Source organism: Panthera pardus, unplaced genomic scaffold (assembly GCF_024362965.1).
Source record: "Panthera pardus isolate Hobbes unplaced genomic scaffold, ASM2436296v1 HiC_scaffold_20, whole genome shotgun sequence".
NCBI lineage: Eukaryota > Metazoa > Chordata > Mammalia > Carnivora > Felidae > Panthera > Panthera pardus.
The window spans coordinates 72,895,451-72,910,423 of record NW_026526766.1 but is presented as its reverse complement, the minus strand read 5'-3'; the positions used below and the strand labels follow the sequence as shown (position 1 = coordinate 72,910,423).

At 40.5% G+C, this 14,973-nt stretch overlaps 1 protein-coding gene across 3 annotated transcripts in view; it reads left to right on the top strand.

Moving 5' to 3' along the window:
• Nucleotides 1-14,973, top strand: part of FKBP15 (FKBP prolyl isomerase family member 15) — a 56,723-nt gene that overhangs the window by 27,280 nt on the left and 14,470 nt on the right. For 2 of the 3 annotated variants that reach the window (XM_019454122.2, XM_019454120.2), the window contains exons 10-19: nucleotides 1,061-1,203; nucleotides 1,699-1,756; nucleotides 4,262-4,369; nucleotides 6,579-6,681; nucleotides 7,170-7,276; nucleotides 8,734-8,848; nucleotides 10,478-10,587; nucleotides 10,875-10,982; nucleotides 11,442-11,536; nucleotides 12,345-12,447. In XM_019454122.2, coding sequence (XP_019309667.2) covers nucleotides 1,061-1,203; nucleotides 1,699-1,756; nucleotides 4,262-4,369; nucleotides 6,579-6,681; nucleotides 7,170-7,276; nucleotides 8,734-8,848; nucleotides 10,478-10,587; nucleotides 10,875-10,982; nucleotides 11,442-11,536; nucleotides 12,345-12,447 — 1,050 coding nt within the window. The remainder of the gene's footprint in view (nucleotides 1-1,060; nucleotides 1,204-1,698; nucleotides 1,757-4,261; nucleotides 4,370-6,578; nucleotides 6,682-7,169; nucleotides 7,277-8,733; nucleotides 8,849-10,477; nucleotides 10,588-10,874; nucleotides 10,983-11,441; nucleotides 11,537-12,344; nucleotides 12,448-14,973) is intronic. The other variant, XM_053908196.1, reaches the window with a different exon arrangement.

Here is a 14,973-nt window from a genome sequence, read left to right as displayed (position 1 = left end):
GTTAAGCGTCTGTCTTCGGTCCAGGTCATGATCTCACAGTTGGTGATTTCAAGCCCCACGTCGGACTCTGTGCTGACAGCTCTGAGCCTGGTGTCTGCTTTGGATTCTGTGTCTCCCTCTCTCTCTGTCCCTTCCCCGCTCACACTCTGTGTCTCTCTCACTCTGTCTCAAAAATAAATAAACATTTAAAAAAAAAAGATAGCAAACCAATTTGAATCCATTAAGACTGGCATTTTGTAACCATGAGGAAAAAAATACTCTATATTACTAATAATCAATGAATTACAAATTGACATGCTTATTAAATTGACCAGGCTGATACAGAATGATAATACCCAGTGTGATGAGCATCAAGAGAACATTACACACTACTTGTGGAGTAGAGAGAGAGGAGTTCACCCTTTGTGGTGTGAAATGTAGTGGTGTATACCAGAAGCCTTAAAAATGAACATACCTTTTCTCCAACTGTTTAACTTCTGGGAATTTATACTTTGGGAAAGATTATGTGCAAAGATATAGATAAAAAGTCATTCATAGAAGTATTGTTTATGATGTGGCAGGGAAATTAGAAATGAACTGGATGTCTAACAGCTAGGAATTGGTGAAATAAATTTTGTAGCAACATATTTAAGACTTCGGTTTCCATAGTCTTTTAGAGACTTTTTCTTCTAGATAATAGCAGGTATGGGTATGACCCTTGAAGTTAGACATACTCTTCAGTAGTTAAAAATGATGTTGTAGATTGGTAATTTAGTAACATGGAAATGTATTACTGAGTGAGCAAAGCAGGTTTCAAAACAATATGGTCCCTTTTTCGTAAAAAATATACAAACACATAGATGTGAAACACTGCACAGACTCTAGCAGTGTTATTGTGTCGTGGTTGGATTACGGATGATGATGATGATGGAGATGATGATTGGCTTATCTACATTTTCTGATTTGCTACAAGGGAACAGGTAATGACTTGTGTAGTGAAGAATAAGTAAAAGAAAGGAGGGCAGAGAAGGCAGGATCTCTTTTTTGTAGCCTGTTCCACCTGTGGTTGATCTCTTCCCAGGTCAAGTTTGCCAGAGATTCTGGCTCTGATGGGCACAGCGTTAGCTCCCGCGATTCCGCCGCCCCTTCTCCCATACCAGGTGCGGACAGCCTCTCTGCTGACCCTGTTGTATCACCACCTACATCGGTGCCTTTCAAATCAGGGTAAGATCCTGAAGTTGTATCATGCTTTTTTATTGTCCATAGAAGCGATCTGTAGAGGGGTTAAGAAATAAGGTGTAGTTGCAAACTAAAATAATTTTAAATAATTGGGAAAAAATGAGATGAAGGAAGTGGGGAAAATATTTGCTTGAAGATTTTTCTGACAAAGAATTGATTAATACAGTCCTTTAAACCACTAACTCAGATGTATATGAATACCTGCCAGACCATGGAAGAAAATTGGGTAAAAGGCATAAACATAAAGCACATACTCAAGGGGAAAAAAATGGAAATAATCAAAACAATTTGAATGGAAAATTATTCATTTTCACCAACTTTCAGAGATTGTGCAAACTGAAGAATGATTAAAATTCTCTTTCACAGCAAGTGAATTGACAAATGTTTTCAAAAACAGTTTGCTTATCTAATATGATTGAGACTTAAGATTATGGATTTGGGATTTTTTTTTTTTAATCTTAGCATGTGTGTTACTTTCAGGGAGCCGGCTCTTCGTATCAAATCTAACTCCCTCAATGAACAGCTGACAGTAAATACAGTGAGTATGCAAGTCTGTCTCCCTCACCCCAAGTCTGCTGAAAGGTTTCATGTGCCTAGGGTAGGATAGACAAAAAAAAAAAAAAAAAAAGTTCACTATTTTATTAATTTCCCCTTCCTTGGAAATTAGTATAAATTAGCTTGGGCTTCTACAAGGACAGACCTGTGTTCAGATCTTTATTCTGGTAAACTTGTGGCCTTGAGAAAATTATCTAACTTCTAGTCCTCAGCTTCTTCATTATTAAAGTGGATATAATTCTCATAGTTCCTTTAAAGGGTTCTTGTGATCTGTTTGTAAAGCACTAAGCTTAGAGCCTACATAAAGTATGCCTTCACTTTATACTTAAGAGATTTTTATGAAGTTTAAATAAAATAATGTCTGTGGAGGTGTTAGCATTGTGTATGGCATACTGTAAGCGTTCACTTAACATTAGCTCTCGTTATTATCATGATTACTGCTAACAATGTGTGGCTTCACGCTTTCATTGTCTTAGACGAATCCTGCACTAATTCACCAACTAGTTGACTTTGAGGCAGTCACTGGGCCTCTGTGTTTCTCTGACTGCAAGATGAGAAGACTAGCATACGGTTGTAGTAGAATTTGGATTTGAAAGCCTTTGGGAGCATGAACACTGTTCTTGACTGCTGCCCTGCCTGGTCGGTGAAGGCATCTGAGTTTGCCGCATGAGGATGAGATGAAAGCCCTGGGGCCTTCGCCTCCATGCTGGGAAACAAGATAATTGCGTAGAGTGAAACTGATGATTAATTTCTCTCTGGCCCTGGTTTACTTGTTTATAATCAGCCTAAAGCAGGAATTATTAAACAAATAATTGATTTGGTATGTATAACGAGTGATCTCCAGAACCCCAAAACTTGAAGCCAGAGAATTAAGAAAATTGAAAAACAATGATAACCTCAGATCTTCAAACGGTCACGAAAATTATTTAGTGTGGGTTCTCTGGTACTTTCTAGGCAGAGCTATTGTTGTCACCTGTTTCTAAGCTTCAGTAACTTCCAGTAGACACTTGGTCTTCAAACTTTTAAAAAATTTTCTTTTGTCTTTTACAGTTGTTTTTTTTTTTTTTTTTTTTACATTTATTTATTTTTGAGAGAGAGACAGGGCACAAGTGGGGAGGGGCAGAGAATGAAGGAGACAGAATCCGAAGCAGGCTCCAGGCTCTGAGCTGTCAGCACAGAGCCCGACGCGGGGCTCGAACTCACAAACTGTGAGATCATGACCTGAGCCAAAGTCGGACACTCAACTGACTGAGCCACCCAGGTGCCCCAATAGTTTTTTCTTTTTTTTTTTTAATTGAGGCAAAACTCACCATCTTCTTCTTTTTTTTTACATTTAAGTTTTTATTTTTTGTTTTGAATAGGTGATTACATTCATATGTTTTGATAATGATCAAAACAATACAAGAAGATATACATTGCGAAGATTCACTCCTGCCCCTAGCCCCATCTACCCCATCCCATCTCCCTCTCCTTTTATGTAACTGCTTTTATTAGTTTCATATATATTCTTTTAATGTTTTTAATGCAGCTGCAAACAAATAGGAATGTATATCCTATTTTTCCATCCTTTCACAAAAAATGGCATAGTATATGTGTTGTCCTCCATGCTTTTTACATTATGGTATATGTAACAGTATCTTTCCGTGTTAGCATACCGAAAGCTTCCTCGTTCTTTTTTTAATCTCTAGATCGGGCTATGCCACTGTGTGGATATGGTATATCTAGTCCTCTTTTGACGGGCCCGGCTTTCTTTGATTATGTCCCTCTGATCAGTTAAAAAAATGAGAACATGCACCCAATATATATCTGTTTACAAATTGTATAAAGTACTGTCCATCCCTGTAATAAATAAGTTTAATATCTTATGTTTATAACCGCTTAAAATAATCCAAAAATAGAGGTTATGGTCATTTCTTTTTATGCCCAATAGATCATCATATATACCCTCAGGGTATGTACTCTCCACTCTGAAGGCTGCACTTGAACAGATATAGAGGCTTCTAGCACAGGGACTAGTGTGTAGTCAATGCCAAGTCAGAGTTATATGAACCTGAATTTGGAACAAAGAGCTCCTGTTTCCTTCTTTCCCCAAATCTTTTCTGAACATCTATTTGCTGAATTTCTCCCAGGGTTTTCAGAGGGTACTGTCATCTACAATGCCTCTTTCCCTTGATCTGTATATAGTTTTTCACCTGTAAAATGAGAAGAATTACACCTGGTGGGAGACTTGATTGAAATAAGGTAATACATGTGGAACCCCTGTGTTCATTCCAACATACAGGGAATTATTTTTTACTGCTATTATTAATTGTGACCCGTGTGTGCTTTCTTTGGCAAGAAATATTTAATTCTTATTTTGTAGAAGAAATAGTTTCAAATCAACATGGCAGGGGGGCTTACTGAAGGATTTGAGTTAAGAGCCAAAGACATAGGACTAAAGTAGTGAGCCTTGATTATAGTGATTTTTGTGACTCTCTTCTCTTTTTAGAATCCTGATACAGTCAAAGCTAAGTTGATCTCTCGGATGGCTAAAATGGGCCAGCCCATGCTGCCCATCCTTCCACCACAGCTGGATTCCAATGATTCAGAAATTGAGGTATGACCCCCTGTCTCTGTTAGAATGAATAGTGCTAATATTTCTACCTTGTGTCCTTTTGGTTAAAATTATGACTTTTTCTGCCTGTAACCCAGAATCCTGTGGAGAGCTTATATTCAAAACGATGCAGGTTAGTATTGGTACATGTGTTTCCACTGTGATTAGTACTTCCCCTCAGAAATGGAAGCAATCTCATACATCTGCCACAAGAACAGGCAAGTTTTAAGTAGTCAGTTTAGCCTTCTTCTAGAATCTCTATTGTCAGTAAAAACGACGCTTGAGGCAGCATGGTGCCCAAACCATGAAAGATGCTCAATTCATATTGGTTGATTGAATGTCGAGATTCTCTTCGGACATGTTGGTGTTCCCACTGACATTACCTTTTGCTGAGGATCGCACTGTTTTGTCTTTTGGCTTTGTGTATGGTGTGGTTGTTTTGAAGTTAAAAAAATTTTTTTTAATTTTTTTATTTATTGCTTTTGAGAAAGTGAGCAGGGAAGGAGCAGAGGCGGGGCGGGGTGGGGGGGTGGGTTGGAGGATCCGAAGTGGGCTCTGTGCTGACAGCAGAGATCATGACCTGGGCCAAGACCGGACGCTTAACCAATTGAGCCACCCAGGCACCCCTGAATTTCAAGAATTTTATTGCAATGAATTGTATCAGTTTTTTCCCTATGTCTTTTGCTTTTGACATTATGCTTTGACATTATGTTTTGACATTATGTTTAGAAAGCTTTCTCACTTTCAGATATTATAAATATCACATGTGTTTTCTAAAAGTATTATTTCATATTTTGATCTAAAATTTTTTCCACCTGGAATTTGGTGTATGATATGAAAGTAGCTTAGTTCTAACTTAGCTCTTTTCCTGTTAGTCAGGTCCTTATTGAATAATATCATCCTCTCTCAGTTGAACTGAAACACATAACAGATTGATTTTTAGGATTCTTTGACTTTGATATAAAACAAAGCAAAGGTGATGCTCTTGAAAAAATTTTCCAAAATAGGCTTTATTTTTCATCATTTTGTTTTATTTCTTCCTGGCAAAGCTCTAAGTAGTTTTGAAGTTCAAAATTTTTTAAGAGTTCTTTTTTTTTTTTTTTTTTTTTTTTTTAAGTTTCTTTCTTTATTTTTGAGAAAGAAGGCACACAGGAGGGGCAGAGAGAGTATCTCAAGCAGGCTCCATGCTGTCAGCACAGAGCCCCACATGGGGCTCAAACTCATGAACTATGAGATCATGACCTGAGCCGAAATTAAGGGTTTGTTGCTTAACCAACTGAACCACCCTGGTGCCCCAGGCTCTCAGTAGATTTAATGTTTTAAAGGAGGATAGGATTTCTGGGGCCTCTTGTTATAGGTACTCACTGTAAATAATATAATTAACATAAATAAATAAAGCATTGTTTTCTTCAAAGGCAACTCAGTGTTCTGTTAGCTCTATTTTTTAAATTCCTTTCATTCTGTTGTTAGACATTTAGGTGGATTAGAGCTGCAGTGATGTGAAACTGTCATACTTTTCCAGAAATGCATAATACATTTTTGAGAATATGAGGGGACAAGGGGAAGTTCTAAAGTAAAAGAATGTCAAAGAGATTTCACCCTTCGAGCTGTAAGATAGCAGATCACAGTCACCATATTTTGTGCCCCAAGTTTGTCTTTTCCTTGTACGAATTGGGCAAATGTTCAGAAGATAATTTTGTTTAGAATTATAGTAGAGACCAACATTGCTTTGATTTTTATGAAAAGAAAGAATGGGGGAAAACACTCTAAAAAGAGACTCAGTGAACCCAATCTGTCTGATTTTAAGTGAGTACCTTGAGGTCTGTGGGGATTATTTGGCAGAAGAGGAGAGGCTATACTGTTCCCCGGGTTTCCTTGCAAGAGAACCCTGTTCTCTGGGAACACACTAGGTCAATTTTAAGGTAACTGCTCGCTTGGAAAATGATACATTCTGGAGAGTGGTCACTACAGCTGCTTTAGTCCCTAAAATATCAACAACTTAGAATGTTTGAAGAAATTAACTCTATTTAATTATTTGGTATGATTTATAGGGGGAAGGGATCTCCCACAGCCCACACCCTAAACTCTTGCCTTTCCTTCCTCTTCTTTGCCTAAAAACACTGGGGGTAAGCAGGTTTAGGGTAGACAATCAGCCTCAGTCTTCATTTAAGGACCCAATACATAGTAACCAAAATGTTTGTTCCTGTTTCAGGAAGTGAACACTGTGCAAGGAGCTGGACAGCCGGTGGCAACTCCATCCATGCAGCCCTCTCTCCAGCCAGCGCATCCCGTGCTACCGCAGATGACCTCACAAGGTAAGGAACCTCTCTGGCTCTGTGGCCTTGAATTAAGTCAGCACCAGAGTTATCATCCCTGTTCCTTACATTGTTAGGCTGCATTGTTTTAGTATTGAGAACCGGATTAGAGTGTAAAACTTGTCAGTTTGTCCCTGGGTGGGGCGCTTTCAGCCCTGGAGATGGATTTGGTCTGCCTGCTGTGTCTCCTGCTGTGGGATATTGCCAGTTTCGGAAGTGTGCACTCAGCTAAGGAGACACCCCCCTGCATGTAATTCTGTACTTCCCGTCAGCTGATGGATGGGACCATAGGTCTGAGTCACATGTGCCTGAGACTCCCAGGTTCCTTGTGCCAGCCCGTTGCTGAGATTCCAGTAGAGTTGGTTTCAGGAGAGTAGATGAGGACAGTGGTCAAGTCCGGAGTGTGTTGTAGCATGTAAAGTTCTAGGCCAGACTTCTGCCAAGGAGGGCAGGATGGATAATGGTGAAAACTTTTTGCTTTATCTTAGCACCTCAGCCATCTGTTTCTGGACTCCAGGCACCCTCTGCTGCCTTAATGCAAGTGGCATCTCTCGATTCCCACTCAGCTGTGTCTGGAAATGCCCAGTCCTTTCAGGTAACAAGGTTTTTAAACCACATCAGTTATAAGCTGTAATTTACTAGGTTCTTGTAAGTGTCTTTTCACCTTCCTGCACAGATTGTACCGTAGCGATTCCCCCCATCAGAATTTATCACTCTCCCCCTTCCTGAACCGCCACTATCTTATCTCTAAACCAGACAAAGGATCACCTACCTTACAGCTTGTCGTAAAGCAGAAATGTGAGAACAGGCAAAGCACCCGGTACAAGGCCTGGCACATGGTAAAGGCCCAGTCAGTGTTTGTTTTCTTTCCTTTGCACATGTCTCCTTGAAGGGTGTATTCAAGTCCTCTGTGTTCTTTTCTATCTAGCAGCTGATAGGCTAACATTTTGCATTGTACTTAGCAGAACTGTTGTAGGTTGAGGGTGGAGTTATGGAGACTCTTTCTCTAGTTATCTTCCAAAAGAGATCTCCTAAAGTAAGTTTTATTCTGTTTCACAGAAGGCAGTGACAGCAGTCTGTCTCCTCTGCTGACATTTGCCAGGACAGTGGATTCTTTTTACTGCCTTGACATATTTGGTGGATAAAACATACCCCCAGTAATAAGAGGGCCTCACTTCCTTGGTGATCCATAGTGGAAGGGTGGGAGTGATGGCTGGTGAGCTAGGCCCCATTGGTGGGACAGGGTATGTCAAGAGTGAAATAAAGGCCCAACTTGCCCTCTCCCCACTGCCAAGTGGACAATTACTATCCTATAGCCTGAGTTTTTTGTTTGTTTTTTGTTAATAATGGCTGGGTAGGTAGTTTATCTATCCCTGGAAATGAACTGGATTTCCTTAACTCAAGGAAGAATAACCATCATCATTTAAATGAAAGCTACTGTTTATTGAGCATTTCCTATCTGCCAGGCACTTAACTTACCAGCTGTTAGGAACTTTACATATATATCACTTTGTCTAGTCTACACAACCACCCTGAGTGGAGTTATTTTCATTTTATAGCTGAAGGGATCACAGTTCAGGAGAAAATGAAAGCTCTTGGTCACAAGAGCATCAGAATCTAGCAGGGAAGAGTCATCCTTTGGAGACTGGTGGATTTACTTTGAAATCTCAATGAATACCTGTCCTGTGACCCCAGTGAAGCCTCAGCCATGTTTCTTTAGTTTAAAAATTTCTTAGACCATCAGTAGGCCCAGTGGCTGGGAGATGAATCCCTACTTAATTAAATTCATACTGCCAGAGGACTGGGGAGTGACCTGAGACACACTTCCCTCACTTTCTGGGCAGGACTTTAGTGATCACGCACCACTGGATGACACAGATAACTCTCCTGCTGCAGTGCCTACCCAGTACCGAACTTGATCTACTCTGTCTCCACCCTTAACAAGGTTGCGTCTCCTTCCAGCTTAATCTCTTTATGCCATCAAAGACAGATTAAGCAGAAAAGAAAGACGTGAATGTTTTATAAACTGGCCATAACTTGGCATTTTCTCAGCCCTATGCAGGTATGCAAACCTACGCTTATCCCCACGCGTCAGCCGTCACCTCCCAGCTGCAGCCCGCGCGGCCCCTGTACCCCACACCGCTCTCTCAGTCTCCCCATTTTCAAGGTAGGGAGCGGACCCCATGGTTTCTCATCTTCTGCTCCCCTTCCCCCCGCCGCCAGCCCGTTTTCATATTCACTCCAATAGATTTCTTCCTTTTTTTTTTTTTTTTTTTTTTTTTAAATAGCTTTCTTGAGAGGGGTGCCTGGGTGGCTCAGTGGGTTAAACGTCCTGACTTTGGCTCAGGTCATGATCTCACCGCTTGTGGGTTCAGGCCCCGCGTCGGGCTCTGTGCTGACAGCTCAGAGCCTGGAGCCTGCTTCAGATTCTGTGTCTCCCTTTCTCTCCACCCCTCCCCTACTCTCTCTCTCTCTCTCTCTCTCACATAAATCAAGGATTTTTTTCAGTAAAATTACAGAGTTGTGCAACCTTCTCGGCAGTCCAATTTTAGAACGTTTCCATCATCCGCAAAAAACCTGTCATGCCCACTTTCTGTTTTGTTTTTGCATTTTCTCCTGCTAGCCCTTTTACATTGCTCTGTCAGAGTGGTTCTGTAGAGTTTATAGAAAACTGTAAGAGAATAACATGTTGGGGAAAATTGTGAGAAAGCATGGTGACTGGGGGTACTCAGTATCTCAAATGGAAGCTACTTTGTTACCATTTTTAAATTATGAAAATAATAAGCTCTGATAAAAAAGTCAACACAAGAGTATAAAGTAAAAACTTCCTGTTCTCCATCATTAATATCCCTGACCGTGGGAAACTGTTGTTAACAGTTACGTGGGTAACTTACAGGTATCTTTCATGCATGTACAAGTGTCTATAAAAAACTCATTGGTATAAAAAATAAAACAATAAAATGTACATTTTGTATTAAAAAACGAAAGAAAATGAAATGTAAATTTTATGTTTAAAAACCAACACAAACTAAAACCTAAATAGCTGGAATGCTATCCTACCTTCTTATTCCGCAGCTTGTCTTAGGACAGCGGTAAGAAGAAGACAGCATATCCTATAACATAATTTATGGTCCCGGAGTGGTAAGGGTTTCATGGATGCTACTGTGTCTGGAGCCCTGCCCCTTCTCCATCTGGGAAACCATCTAATCTCTTCTCCTCTGTGAAATGTTCCCTGCTTGTTAACATCCCTACCTTCTCTCCTCCCACAGACAGAACTGCGTATATGTGTCACCAAAGAGTTAATCTTTGCTTTTCTCTGTGCTCCTTTTGTACCTTGTACATGGTCCATCTCTTGCACTTAAAACACTCTGTTGTAATAATCTGTTTTCATGTGAGTCTCCCCACCAGACTGTGAGCTCGCCAAGGGCAGAACCAGGTTTCATTCGTTGCTGAATCCCTGGTACCTGGTACGATGCCTGGCATGCACTTGGATGAGTGGAGAAGTAATCTGAGCTGTTAGTGCTATGGCAGACCAAAGTGGGCATCCTTGTGCCCTTGGACCAGACTGTCTCCCTCAATGCGTTTTGCAGGAGCATAGCTTACTATTAGCTTTGGAGCCCTTTTCCTCTGTGTTCTCTATATCTTCTCCTGACAGTGTGAATCGCCTACAGCATTTCCCAGTATTTTTGAGATGTTAATTTCTTTCTTTCCTTTGCTGCAAGAGCTATTGGTTTTTCCTCATACAGTCTCCTCTGCTCCAGTTTCATAAGGTTCTTTTTGGCTTATGTCTGTTTAGGATCCAGTGACATGGCTTCGTTTCTCATGACTGAAGCCCGGCAACATAACACTGAAATTCGAATGGCAGTCAGCAAAGTGGCTGATAAAATGGATCATCTCATGACCAAGGTGACTGAGTCAGGGTTGGGGCTGTGTTGAAAGTAGGGGAATGAACAGGGGGTGCAAATAGGGAGCAACCAAGACTACGGGTGAACTCTTCCTTGGTTTCCTGTATTCCTAGTAGTTAGTAGTTATTTTCCTAGAAGGTTAGTTTTTATTTTGGAATCCAGGTGGCAGAAGAAAACTAGCTTATGTTCAAGATTGTCTCAGAAACTCTTCAAAAAAGTGGTCAGATCTTGGGTAAGTTTTATTTCTTCATTTAAAAATTTCTCACAAAGTCCTTCCCCCTTTTGTAGGTTGAAGAGTTACAGAAGCACAGTGCTGGCAATTCCCTGCTGCTTCCCAGCATGTCGGTTACAATGGAAACCAGCATGATTATGGGCAACATCCAACGAATTATTCAGGTGAGAGGGATCAAGAAGAGAACACAGCCTGCGGGTCTTGCCCCCTTTTCTTTCAGGATGCACTACGCTTTAAAACCTCTGCAGCACAGATAGAGAGCTTGTGATAAATGCTGCACTGAGTTGGGAAATTCTGGAAAATCCATTATGTCCTAATTTGAGTCCAAGTGCCTCATCAATATAGAGTCACAAGAAAACTTTTCTTTAGACTGTAGTTTGGAATTTTGCTTCATTTTATGTCCATGTATATGTTTAATCTATTGGGCATAGTGATTTGTATTCATCAGGTGTGGTTTGATGTTTTAAATATTATATCTGTATGGACATAAGTTCTTTATGGACATAAGTTTTTTAATCTCAAATTTTATAACAGTGTTACTTGTCAGTTCAAGCTGATTCCCTTATATTTCTGGCACTTTTCTCTTAAAAGCTCAAGTTATACATCATATATTTTGAATTTAGGAAAATGAAAGATTGAAACAAGAGATCCTCGAAAAGAGTAGTCGCATAGAAGAACAGAATGACAAGATTAGTGAACTAATTGAACGAAATCAGAGGTAATGACAGGTACGGGGCACTGGCTAGGATGGACAGAGGGTTTCATTTGTAAATGCCCAAGTTAGATAAGCATGTTTGTTTAGTGTAGTTTATGTGTACTTCTGCTATTTGTTTCCTGCCTGTCATGTGAATTACTGTTTGTTTTCTGAGAGGCATTTTGGTAGAAAGAGCACAGTAGGCTGTGATATAAGGCAAACCTGTGTTTGAATCCAAGCTCTGCTCTTTTGTTGCGTGGCTTTGTGTATTTATTTATTCCTCTTGGCCATAGTTTTCTCATCTGTAAAAGTGGTGTTAATACGTAGAAAACCCTTAGGAATACTGTCAACTCTTCTCTCTTTTGTGTGGGCTGACTCTATTTCATCAATGAGAACTTCACTGATTTCCATATAAAGCCCAAACATTGTGTAATTTTTCTAGATCCTTCTGAAGATATTAGGGGGCTGGTCAGGGGAACATGTCACAGCATATAGCATTTCACTTAAAGAATCATTCTTCCATATTTCTCTTTTCTAGGGTCTTTTGATTCCCACTTGTGGGGGGATTTGGGGGGGATAAGGGCTTTCTTTTCTTCCTTCCTCTTTTCTCTTTCATTCCCCCTCACCATACATGCTTCCAATTCCTCTTCTCTTCATTATGCAAGGCAATACCTCCAGCCCTGGTTCTTACCTCCAAACTTGATTACTGCAGATCTAAGGAAAACAAAAGTGCTTTCAGATTGTTTTTTGAAGTGTAGAGCAATGTTGTGAGCACTGATTGTGCCCGGTATACATTCGGTGCTCGATAAATGTCTTTTCCCCTATTTCATAGGTATGTTGAGCAGAGTAACCTGATGATGGAGAAGAGGAACAACTCGCTTCAGACAGCCACAGAAAACACACAGGCAAGAGTATTGCATGCTGAACAAGAGAAGGTAAAGTAACAAGGGAGAGGAAAGCCCATCAGGATGTGTAGAGCTCAGGAGTGGTCCTGTGTACGGACTTACCGATCTACTTTTCAGCAAACGTTTTTGCCATCATTGGGAAAAGAACTAGAAAGCATCCAACAGATTTTAGTATATCCACCGTCCAGACTTCTGTTTTATAATATGCTTTGCAATGGGTTGACTGAAAAACTATCCTTGATCTTAGTAATTTGATTAAGGTGAGGATTACACCATTTATTAGAAAACGAAATTTATTCTGTTGACACAATAGAAAATTCTTATGCCACATAACAAACACTATGGTGAAATTTAAGGTTGGTTACTTTGTTCCTTCACCTGCGTCTGCTGGAGCATTTTGAAGTACTGCTGTTTGGCTTTAGTCAGTTCAGGAGTAGGAATTTTGACCTGTTCTTGGAGTAGCTATAAGCAAGACTCTAGTGGGCCTTGGGCTGGGCTGGGCTGGTTCGGAAGCTCACTCCTCCTGTCTCTGCTCTGGCAGTACTGTTTATCCGGCATGGATTCCTCCTTGTTTGGGCTACCATTCCTCAGTTGGGAGCCCTTGACCCCATTGTCTGTTACCTCAAGTTTAAGAAATGGTTTACCTTTTCTATTTGAATGTTTCTTGGAAACTTGAAAAGTTGAGTTGAATGCATTTGATAACCTTGTGGAGTTTACCCACTTCCTCATGATGAGGATTCCTTACTTACGTCTCATGTAATTTTTCATTCTTTGTGTTCTCTTAGCTATAGTATCCAGGGAAGAAATATCTCCAACCTCTTAGCCTCTGATGAGCAGTGCCTTGCCTAGCACAGCCCCATTCCATCCTGATCCCGGTCCTTCCTCACTGTTACTTTCCACATCCCTTGTTTGTTGTGGCTGACTTGTCTGGCCTGGGTCAAGGTCAGCAGCCTATGACATTGGCATCACCAAACAGTACTGGGGTCACTTCACCACTCCCATTAGCCATACTTTTTATTACTTCTCCTTCCTCTACTTTTATTTTTTCTCTCCTTTACTCTTTCTTTTCTTTTCTCTTTTCTTGTCTTTTCTTTTCTCTTTTCTTGTCTTTTCTTGTCTTTTCTTTTCTTTTCTTTTCTTTTCTTTTCTTTTCTTTTCTTTTCTTTTCTTTTCTTTTCTTTTCCTTTCTTTCTTGTTTAATCCATAGGCCTGGCAGGGACACCCAAACTTGTTTGGTCTAGCTGTTAGACCTGTTATTCAGGTCTAAAATGATTACTAGAACTTCTAGATCAGTTGTTCCCAAATGCTAGTCTGGTTGCCTCAGAACCCTTGAGATGCTTGATTAAAAAATACATTTTCTTAAACTTCATCTTGAGATTCTAATTCAGGATATCTAGCCGAAAGCCAAATCTGAACTTTTAAAAACCTCCTTTTGATTCTGATGCACAGCCAGCTAAGGACCCTGCTCTTGTTAGTGGTTTCTTTTGCGGCAATTTCTGGACATGGCAGCTGGGCACATTTGTTTTTAGTAATTTCACCATGTGATTCTCATGCTGAGTATCAATGGGGGTGTGTGTGTGAGTTCCAATAAAATTTTATTTACAAAAACAGGCAGCAGGCCAGTTTGGCCCGTGGGTCAGGGTTTGCCAACCCCATGAGTTAGCTTATTAATCCACCCACGTGATTTGTATTGATAAACAGAAATGTCTGGCCCGGTGCCTATAACTGGTAGATGTTCTGTCTGTAAGAGCAGAAACATTAGTAATAATAACAGTGGTAGCAGCTGCAGTATGTTAAGTACCCACCAGGTTCTAGGCACCCTGCCTGCTTCCGCACATCGGAGAGCATCTCCTGGACTAAGGATCACAGGGCTTGGTGGGCGGGTACCAAGAACCACATGCCTCACTTGGCCACTTTTATTCCAGGGAAACTTTCAAGGCTTGAATCTCCCCCGCTTGTCTTTTGCTCCACGTCTTTCTTACTTAGCAGTCGTCCCTGTGAAAATTCTCCTAAAGGGAGATAATTGAGGTCCTTTAATCCCTGGAGACAGTTCTCTGCCTTCAAACGCAGCTCAGAAAATTTTGGCTGAGTGCTCAGTGGATATTTGGTAAATGGAATTAATCATTATTATTTTTTTTTTTTTTCTGTGACAGGGTTAGTATTTCCACATAAAACCCTGGACTAATGCAAGAGCTGTCGGAGGTCACTTGGTTTACAGAGGATCAAACTGCGACCCAGAGAGAGTCAGAGACTTGCTCAGGGCCTCACTTCCAGTCAGCTATGTCCTTTTTCCTTTTGGAAAGGAAAATTGCCATTTTTCTTTGGTACCTTTTCCTGCCTCTAACTTGAATGCTCTTTTTTACTTGTTTTTCTGAATTCTTGGTTCTCCCTGCCTTTTCTTTCCTTTCCTATTACTCATCCCTTCACTGTTTCCTCTGCGCACACATGTGTGTTTGGGTGAAAGTATTGCTTTTCATGCTTCTAACAGGCCTTTCTAGGTAAGGCCCTGAGCTGAAAAGAACTTTTGAGTGACCTTTGACTTCGCTTGTCCTTTGG